Source organism: Rutilus rutilus (genome assembly GCF_951802725.1).
Source record: "Rutilus rutilus genome assembly, chromosome: 2".
NCBI classification, from domain to species: domain Eukaryota; kingdom Metazoa; phylum Chordata; class Actinopteri; order Cypriniformes; family Leuciscidae; genus Rutilus; species Rutilus rutilus.
The window spans coordinates 53,631,398-53,642,401 of NC_140210.1; the positions used below are offsets into that span (position 1 = coordinate 53,631,398).

Genomic DNA, 11,004 nt, shown 5'->3' on the forward strand with positions numbered 1-11,004 from the left:
GTAAAATGAGCATATTTCCGAAAAAAGTGGAGTATCCCTTTAAGGTTTGGACGTTACTCACCAAAATCTTCTGTGTTTTACAATCCTCAGTGTTCATGTGCATCCATCTGAAGTCTAACCACTGATCAGAAGTGTGTTTCGTTATTAATTCATTTAAACATTGCGCTACTGACCATGTGATACTATTGTGAAAATCCGATTTTCTGAAAAAGAAAACATGTGATCAGAAAGTTATTTACTACGGTGTTATTCAGACACTCACAGACATCATCAGTCAGCAAATGAAACTCAACAATGGTGTCACGCTTCATGCCAGCATACAGAACTCATTTACGGCTCCCAGCATGCATTGCGGCACAAGTAAATTATGCAGATGAATCATTTTACTATTTACATATGAATAGTTTTGGATTGTCACCATTATTGAGGTTTGTAAGAGGAGTGTTGATGTCTAAGTGTGTCTCAACTATTACATGAGAATGAGTAGCGTTTCTGAAAGATCTCGGGCAAATATCACAATGTCTGAAATTATTACGTTGTATGTAATGTACATTATTACATTACATACAACAGCATTTTGCAGTTACATGTTACATTATATGCAGGTGTTATTTATTCATGTGAAATGCAGGCACAGTGTCATCTTATCACTTGTATTTAAAGGGATACAGCTCAAATATTTTACTAATTAAATGAGAAGCAGGAAACAGACAGAAAATAGAAAATAAAGACAAACAAACTAATCAGAGCTTCACACCTGACAGGATCCGGATTCAAGTCATAATACAGATCTTCAACCTCAATATCTCGTTCTGTCTACTGTATGTTCATATGCACAAATAAATGTTTTCTCATACAGCAGCATGTGTATATATGTGTATTATATGGCAATTTCCCTTTGTGAAAAGTGCTTTACAAATGTTTAGCAATAGTATCTTTCAGATGTTGCTCCATTCTCCAAATCTCCAAATCGGCTGGAAAACAGTCCCAGTCAACACGTTGATCTCACAGTGATCTCTCCATATGACCACAATGTGAGTTCACAGTGAGCTAAAAGTGTAACCTCACAGCGCACTCGCTGTGTGCTCATTTTATGGCCACAATATGAGGTCACCCCAGCTATAAATGTTATTGGATTTGAACATTTAGCAAAGAAAGCTAAAGTGAAACGAGATCAGGTGATGATGGTTACCTGTTGATGGTTTTATAATCATCATGACATAACCTGCTTCACTGAGGTAATTTGAATCTAACAACTGTGTTGTACCAATAATATATTCTCATCACAAACCCTGTGTTACTGCAGCGTGAGGTCCAATAATATTATAACAATCAATTAGAAGATTTTAATAAACATGAACATGAAAAATGAATCCAGAGATATCAAAAATCAGCACATGAATCTCAACAAGGGTGACAATATATATATATTTTTTTTAGATAAACAGATTAATTCATAACATCACTGAAAAGCTACTAAATGTCACAAAAAAAAAAACAACAGCAAAAAATAAAAGCACATATTTAGAATTAAAATAATAGGACAATTCAGCTGCATAATGTATTCATGTTGCAATGCATGCTGGGAGTTTTGTACAATGATGGTACCCAGCATGCATTGCAGCAAGGTACTTTTGATTGTCACCATTGTTGAGATTCACGCGTTGATTATTGATGTCTGTGTTTGTTATTAAACAGTAATTTTTCATGTTCATGTTTGTTAAAATCTTCATTTTAACTTTCTTTGCTGCTGTAAATGTGTTTGACAAACACACTGTCACAGCAGCCAAAAAAGATAAAAGATATAATAAGAGTTAAGAGCCCAACTAATGGAAACACTAATCACTGTTATGGTGACTTCAAATGAAACACATTAGAGTTAAAGCTCTGTTAATTCTCAATAAAAACTTCTGTAGACTTCTGACAGAAATAAAGTCAGTCTGGTTAGTAATAAGTGAAGCTGGTAATGCTGTTTGTGGAGTTGTTTAATCCTCCTCTGCTGAGATCTTCACAGATTTAATGTCTTCTTTTCTCTTCAGTTGATTTCATCTAAGGCTGTGGCTGAAGTCAGTTGTAGTTCTTGTGCTTCTGCTCGTCTCTTTTTTCTGTTCTCTTCTTTCTTTCAGTGATTCTTTTTGTTAACAGGCTGAGATGACTTCATATTTAATATACACAGATTTTGTGGCTCAGATAAGGTCCAGTTCTGGTTTATTTCTTTGCTCTTGGCTGACATGTGGCATTGCTATGGCCTGCTTGTGGCCCAGATTTGGCAAACAGGAGTGGCCCACCCAAGTGCCGTAATTCCACGCTGCATGTGGGCCAGATCATCTTTCCACGTGTGCCAGATGTGGGCCGGATCTGGGCCGACACAATGTTGCTATGTGGGTATTGTGGCACAGTTTGAGCACACAGTGAGAGCGCTGTGAGGTTACACTTTTAGATCACTGTGAACTCAGATTGCTGACGGTGTGACCACATGGTGACATCACTGTGAGATCAAAGTGTTGACTGGGGTGTCATTTACCATGCAGTCTCTCCTAGAGTTGTCATGACAGAAATGTAATATATTTAATTCAACTCTAATCGTTGACTAAAAACATGAGCTTATTGATCAAGTAAAGTGTGAGTGTTTTCTGTAGTTTATGCAAACTAAAGTATTCATGAATACTTCAATAGAGAGCGAGAATGTGGAAATTGAGGGAAATTGAGACGGGAAGTAAAGTGAAATTATGAGAAGAATGTTCACCTACTACTTCATGTTATTATAATAAATAAATAAATTATTATAGTTTTCATACAAAAGCCAGGAGAATAATAAAGAGGAACTTATGACAATTGATTTCAGTCCTATGTGAAAAACATGCTCAACTTCATCCACAAAACTTTGTATGTCAACAGGTCTGTGTTATGCAGTCTAGATTGTTCTTATTTTGTTGAGGCATTTATTTATTTATTTTGCAATCTCTCTCAATTCAGTTCAGATGATCTTTATTGGCATGACTGTGTGAAATAGCACAGAATTGCTTTTTGGCTCGCTTGCTGAAATTCAGGTAAATTGTGAGCTATATGAGTGAAATAAGTGTCTCTAATGTTTTTATAGTTGCTGCACTCAGTGAGGAAATACAGCTTGTCCTCTACGACTCTCTCTCTCTCTCTCTCTCTCTCTCTCTCTCTCTGTCTCAGTGCAGCTCATCCTCTACGACTCCTTTCTTTCTCTCTCTCTCTCTCTCTCTCTCTCTCTCTCTCTCTCTCTCTCTCTCTCTGTCTCTCTCTCAGTGCAGCTCGTCCTCTATGACTCTCTCTCTCTCTCTCTCTCTATCTATCTATCTCTCTCTCAGTGCAGCTCGTCCTCTATGACTCTCTCTCTCTCTCTCTCTCTCTCAGTGCAGCTCGTCCTCTATGACTCTCTCTCTCTCTCTCTCTCTATCTATCTCTCTCTCAGTGCAGCTCGTCCTCTACGACTCTCTCTCTCTCTCTCTCTCTCTCTCTCTCTCTGTCTCAGTTCAGCTCGTCCTCTATGACTCTCTCTCTCTCTCTCTCTCTCTCTCTCTCTCTCTCTCTCTCTCTCTATCTATCTCTCTCTCAGTGCAGCTCGTCCTCTACGACTCTCTCTCTCTCTCTCTCTCTCTCTCTCTCTCTCTCTCTGTCGTTGTCTTTATCTGTTTCAGTTGTACCTGTGACACATGCAGAAGTCAAAGGAAGAGGAAGTCAGCATCTCATCACATTCGTGACGAAAACACTATATAACGCTGAAACACACGGAGAGCTTCAGAAGAACTGAGTCAACTGATACAAAAGAAAGGCTTTAGAGAGAAGAATGAAGATCATCTGGACTTTCACTCTGCTGATGATTCCTGGTAAGAAACTAATGAAACTTTTGAAAGCAATTTGAAGCCTCATAATCAACATACTAAAGTGTTTTAATGCTGGTTTGTTGTAGGTGTCGTGAGCTCCATGAGTGTGACAGGATATTCAGGAGGAGTCGTCACAATCACATGCACATATGAGGAAAAATACACAGAGAATGCAAAGTATTTTTGTAAAGGACAGTGGTTAGAGTGTATAGACCAAATCAGGACTAATGACAAATGGGTTCAGTCTAGAAAATTCTCTCTCTATGACAACAGAAATTCAGAAGTCTTCACTGTGTCCATCAGAGATCTGAGTAAAGGGGATTCTGGGATGTACTACTGTGGAGTTGATATTCCTAAAGAAATAGATCCCCACACTGAAGTGAATCTGGAGGTTTTAACAGGTGAGTAACTGAGACCCTCAAACTCATGATGATCTCCACAACACCACAATACTCAACACTGACTGTAATTACTGCAGTGTACCAGTGTGCAGTTGATAGAACTAGAGGAACAGATTCTACACTGAAGTTTAGCTGAATGTTATAATGTATAGAATAAGTGGGTAATTTGAACCTGACCATAGCTAATGCTGTTATTTTTGGCAATTTATTGCACAAGGATTTTAATTGATAAAATGTGTTTTCCTTTTAAATTAATTTTATTTTTTTTCTTGTTTTAGGCATTAACTAAATTTGTATTCACATAATTTACAGAAATAAGCTTTAATGAGATAATCCACAGAAAACAGGTTTGAATTACAGGGTAACATCCACATAGTAAATGTCTACACTAGCAAGCAACCATCCAAACAATGTTAAATCAGTGTTAATGTGTCAATGTGTTGTTAATGTGTCAATGTTAACCACAGTAGGTAATAACCACAATGAATCAACAAACTTTTGCACCCGCTGTTAATGTTGAAAAAATGTTCATTATTGAATCAATGTTACTATGTAATTTTGGTTCAACATCATGCTTGCACTCTCAGACAGAGGTGGGTAGAGTATCCAAAAACTGTACTCAAGTCAAATTACAAGTACTTTAAAATTATTACTTTTACTTTGAGTAAATATTTCTTTAAGTCGGATCATCGTCGGATCATATAGCAGCGGCAGTGGCTCAGTGGTTCGTGTAGGTTGTCTACAAACTGAAAGGTTGGTGGTTCAATCCCTGGTTCCACCTGACCAAGTGTCGAGATGCCAATGAGCAAGACACTTAACCCCAGCTGCTCCCGACGAGCTGGATGGTGCCTTGGATGGTGCCTTGCATGGCTGACACCGCCGTTGGTGTATGAGTGAGTGAATGGGTGAATGTGAGGCTATATGTACAGCGCTTTGGTGGTCATAGGTCTGTGAAAGCGCTATATAAATGCAGTCCCTTTACCATTTTACCATTATATGTGATTCTCTGACACAGAGAAGAAAGAGTTCAAACTCTTCGCACGTGCACGCTCCTGAACAACTAAACTCAAACAACGATCAAATGCACATTGATAATCTTCTTCTGTCTGTTCTCCAAAACATGTAATCAAATGTATATTTCTGCAAGCATGTTTAAACTGGTTAACTGAGTCTAAGGCCGGCAAAGGCATTCATTTTCAAGACGAGTTCCCACGCCACTGCGCAATATACACAAATTACTGCGGGATGTGGAGTGTTCATTTCAACTGTGAACAATGGCTTATTTAATGTATTAATTTAGGTATATGTCCAAGAAACTGGTAATGTCATACTTTGTAGTAGTGGTATCGTGGCGTAGGCTAATAATCTGTTTGGTTGTAAAATGTATTACCTGAATGAAATTGAAACGAAGATGTTCAGCTAATAAAGATCTTCGTCGCTGGCAAACAATATGATGCATTTGCAGATTTGCTTTCACTTGACTGTACTGTGGGTCCACGGCCACTTCATCCAACGCTCTTGATGTCTTAAACCTTCCTGTTACGACTCAGAGTGTGAAACCACTTCATATTCTGGGCAATTCATTCAGATTGATGAATCTGAACGTAGTGTTTACATGAACGCTAATCATGTGATTGGGTTGAAGTGCGCGTTTATATGTCACAAGCTTCAAATCACAATAGATTTTTTGACATGCGCTTGTATTTGGTTGCATGTAAATGTAGCCACTGTGATTTTGGTTTAACATCATGCTTGCAGGGATAAGATTGGTGAATAATTTTACTTTTGATGATAAAAACTATATCACCTGATCATCTTTATTTCTGGCTTCCAAAAAACTATGTGTTTTGGTAAACACTGTTACAAAGACCACAAACTCACATAAGCCAATAGTCAAACTGCCCAACTAAAGGGAACACAGATCACCATAATGGTGACCAGATATTTTCCATAAAACATCATCTTTTAATTCTCAATAAGAACTTCTGTAGAGGTCTGACTGGTTAGTAATAAGTGAAGCTGGTAATGCTGTTTGTGGAGTTGTTTAATCCTCCTCTGCTGAGATCTTCACAGATTCTCTTCAGTTGATTTCAGGCTGTGTGCTTTAAGTCAGTTGTAGTTGTGTTTCATTTGCAAGTGTGCAAGCATGATGTTGAACCAACATAATTGATTCAATTATGAAATTTTTTCAACATTAATTGCAGGTGCAGAAGTGATGTTGATTCAGTGTGGTTAACCTTGACACATAAACATTGATTTAACAATTTTTAGTTGCTTTCGGGGTACAACACCAGACAAAGAACAGAACCAAACAGGGAGAATAAATACACAAGAACTAATGAGATAATTAACAGGACAGGTGAATGAAATCATTAATCAGATACACTGGGCAACTGGGTCAAATGATAAGCACAGGCAGAGCAGAACCAAAACACCTGCAACAAAACATTCCCCTAAACGAGAACAATGAGCTAAAGTGTCGTAAAGAAATGGAAAAGCGTGTTTTGAGTGTCTGTTCTAGAGACACTGTATGTAAGTATTTATATAATCCCTGTAGTAGTGTATGATATTTATAGCTGAAGGTGTAGTATGATCATAGGCGGGATGTTTGCCTCATGTAGTTCTCAATAAGCTTGAGGTTTATAAAAATCAAAGTTTATCAAGATTTTCCAACTATAAAAAGGAAAATGTATGGGGTTTCTGGAGTTTTTAGAGCTTGAGAATGTACATACTGTTTGTCACAAAGAATCTCTATTTTTAGAGCAAAGAACAACACCACCACCTTTGTCATCTTCATCATCATCTTCATCATCATCTAAACCATCATCATCATCATCTAAACCATCATCATCATCATCATCTAAAACATCATCATCATCATCTTCATCACCATCATCATCATCTAAACCATCATCATCATCATCTTCGTCTCTGGTCATCGGCGTGACTGTGATTCTGCTTCTGCTCATCATTGGATTCATGTTATGTATAGTGACTCTCTACAAGAAGCATCAGACTCGAGGTAAACCAGCTAACAATGTTTTCAGAAGTTTAGAAGTTTACCATAGTCATTTATTTGTCAGAATAATGTTTATAGTTGTTTGCCAGTCGATTACATTGTTGTCTGTGGAATGAGTGAATAGAAAGATGTTGCTTCCCCCTGCTGGTCACAACTAGTCAATGCAAGTCTGATATATTTAGAATTTAATGTACTATATTTGTTTTACAGACCCCGATTCATCCTCTAAAATATCTGAACCTGGAACAGAAAACAGTGAAGCGGTGTGTAAAGTCAGATTGTTGATAAGAATGTGTTTGAATGAATGACCTTCATCAAAATAATTTCTCTTTCTGTTCTCAGGTTCCTCAAGCGCTCTATGAGGAGATTAAAGACACCAGACTTCACATTCACTGCAAAACCACCCAGTTACCCACAAACCCCTCTGATTCTTGTAACCCTGTTTATGCAACTCCACAATTACCCACAAACCCCTCTGATTCTTGTAACCCTGATTATGCAACTCCACAATTACCCACAAACCCCTCTGATTCTTCTAAAGCGGTTTATGCTACACCACAATTACCCACAAACCCCTCTGATTCTTGTAACCCTGATTATGCAACTCCACAATTACCCACAAACCCCTCTGATTCTTCTAAAGCGGTTTATGCTACACCACAATTACCCACAAACCCCTCTGATTCTTCTAAAGCGGTTTATGCTACACCACAATTACCCACAAACACCTCTGATTCTTCTAAAGCGGTTTATGCTACACCACAATTACCCACAAACCCCTCTGATTCTTGTAACCCTGATTATGCATCTCCACAATTACCCACAAACCCCTCTGATTCTTCTAAAGCGGTTTATGCTACACCACAATTACCCACAAACCCCTCTGATTCTTCTAAAGCAGTTTATGCTACACCACAATTACCCACAAACCCCTCTGATTCTTGTAACACTAGGCTTGTTTGAGATGAGCAAAATCTGCGCAGAACCGATCACCTGTGATCAGCGCGAGATGCATGCCGGTTAGAAATGTGTCCGAGTGCGGCCCGCCTTGCTCTGATGTCATGCTGACGTATGTCAAAAATCTCTCACGAGCGCAAGGCGGAAGTGTCGGATTCTGCAGTCGAGCGCAGTTGCTCTCCACCAACAATTAAATAAATAAAAACACATAAGTCTGTATTAAAGAAAAAAATATTGATAAACATGTATTTGGAATGGAATTAAATAACAAGTACTTTGGGTGTCTTGTTCATTTGATTTATTTTCATATAAAAGCAACAGAAATTGAATTACATCCAGTTTATTAGCAACACTGTGCACATGAATCCCGCGTTATCCATCTTTGATCTCGCAGGTGTCAGATCCACTACGAGAAGAGAGATCTGTCCGGCTTGCCTGCGCTTTTTTCACTCCTCCTCTCACTGCAGCCGCCTACTCTCGCCTACATTTCAGGCGAGGCAAGGCGCATCTCAAACAAGCCTAATGTTTGCTACTCCACAATTACCCACAAACCCCTCTGATTCTTCTAGTACAGTTCACGCTACCGTTTAACAGTTTGCCTTTTTAACAAGTTTGCCTTTTTAAAGGTGCATTGTGTAATATTTAGAAGGATCTGTAGACAGAAATGCAATATAATATACATAACTACACTCACCTAAAGGATTATTAGGAACACCTGTTCAATTTCTCATTAATGCAATTATCTAATCAACCAATCACATGGCAGTTGCTTCAATGCATTTAGGGGTGTCGTCCTGGTCAAGACAATATCCTGAACTCCAAACTGAATGTCAGAATGGGAAAGAAAGGTGATTTAAGCAATTTTGAGCGTGGCATGGTTGTTGGTGCCAGGCGGGCCGGTCTGAGTATTTCACAATCTGCTCAGTTTCTGGGATTTTCACGCACAACCATTTCTAGGGTTTACAAAGAATGGTGTGAAAAGGGAAAAACATCCAGTATGCGGCAGTCCTGTGGGCGAAAATGCCTTGTTGATGCTAGAGGTCAGAGGAGAATGGGCCGACTGATTCAAGCTGATAGAAGAGCAACTTTGACTGAAATAACCACTCGTTACAACCGAGGTATGCAGCAAAGCATTTGTGAAGCCACAACACGCACAACCTTGAGGCGGATGGGCTACAACAGCAGAAGACCCCACCGGGTACCACTCATCTCCACTACAAATAGGAAAAAGAGGCTACAATTTGCACGAGCTCACCAAAATTGGACAGTTGAAGACTGGAAAAATGTTGCCTGGTCTGATGAGTCTCGATTTCTGTTGAGACATTCAGATGGTAGAGTCAGAATTTGGCGTAAACAGAATGAGAACATGGATCCATCATGCCTTGTTACCACTGTGCAGGCTGGTGGTGGTGGTGTAATGGTGTGGGGGATGTTGTCTTGGCACACTTTAGGCCCCTTAGTGCCAATTGGGCATCGTTTAAATGCCACGGCCTACCTGAGCATTGTTTCTGACCATGTCCATCCCTTTATGACCACCATGTACCCATCCTCTGATGGCTACTTCCAGCAGGATAATGCACCATGTCACAAAGCTCGAATCATTTCAAATTGGTTTCTTGAACATGACAATGAGTTCACTGTACTAAAATGGCCCCCACAGTCACCAGATCTCAACCCAATAGAGCATCTTTGGGATGTGGTGGAACGGGAGCTTCGTGCCCTGGATGTGCATCCCACAAATCTCCATCAACTGCAAGATGCTATCCTATCAATATGGGCCAACATTTCTAAAGAATGCTTTCAGCACCTTGTTGAATCAATGCCACGTAGAATTAAGGCAGTTCTGAAGGCGAAAGGGGGTCAAACACAGTATTAGTATGGTGTTCCTAATAATCCTTTAGGTGAGTGTATGTTTTCAGTGGTGTATAAAAACCTTATATAATGAACCGGTATGTTTTTATTACCTTAGAAATAGGGCTGCACGATTAATCACAATAAAACCGCATGCATATCTTATGCGCAGCTTGTCAGTGGAGTGCGGCTGATCGGTAGTAAATACTAGTGGTGTCAACAATAATCGATTCGGCGATGCATCGCAATGCGGGGCATGCACGATTCAGCATCGATGCGGCAAAGTGCCATAATCGATTATGTCACTGTTTTAGGGGTGTAACGGTACGCGTATTCGTACTAAACCGTTCGGTACAAGGCACGCATTTTCAAACCGAACGGTTATTTCAAATGTAAGCGCGTCGCGAGCGCGCTCATAATGTAGACGCTGGCGCGACCACAACATCAAATGGCAAACGCAATGTAAGCGGAACGAAACTGAGCTACTCGTGACGGACTGTTTATCAGTTTGGACCAACGCAGCGCGAGCCGATCTTATACTACACAACGCTAAGAGATCCAGTAAAGAAAGCATTTGAACTCGCCACTAAAGTAATAACATCGCTGCGAGATCTAGTGAGAAACATTCACATTTCTCCGTTATTAACGGATCAAACAGCGCTGACGTGGAAACCAGGAAGAAACATTGTGACATGAACTATCCAGTGTCCACAGATCAGCAACATTCACCATGGATTTACTGTAGTAACACTAACTGCAACTTTGGAAGTTTGGCAGGAATAGTAGGCTATAATGCTTTCAAGTAACATTATGTCGGATTTATTTCGACATTATGAATAACATTGCTGCCCTCAAATGTTAATCTGAACTAAAATAAACATTTGTTTATATGCTCCTAAGAAGAGTCAATTATAGCTCCATC

The 11,004-nt window shown here is 39.4% G+C and overlaps 1 protein-coding gene across 1 annotated transcript; it reads left to right on the forward strand.

Annotated features, from left to right (window-relative positions):
- Positions 1–3,946: 3,946 nt before the first annotated feature.
- On the forward strand, positions 3,947–8,416 carry LOC311284136 (uncharacterized protein). The gene is made up of 4 exons (XM_084399000.1): positions 3,947–4,255; positions 7,017–7,277; positions 7,485–7,537; positions 7,617–8,416. The coding sequence occupies exons 1-4, from the start codon at positions 3,955–3,957 to the stop codon at positions 8,235–8,237; spliced, it is 1,236 nt and encodes a 411-aa protein (XP_084255126.1). The 5' UTR covers positions 3,947–3,954; the 3' UTR covers positions 8,238–8,416.
- The last annotated feature ends 2,588 nt before the right edge of the window (positions 8,417–11,004 follow it).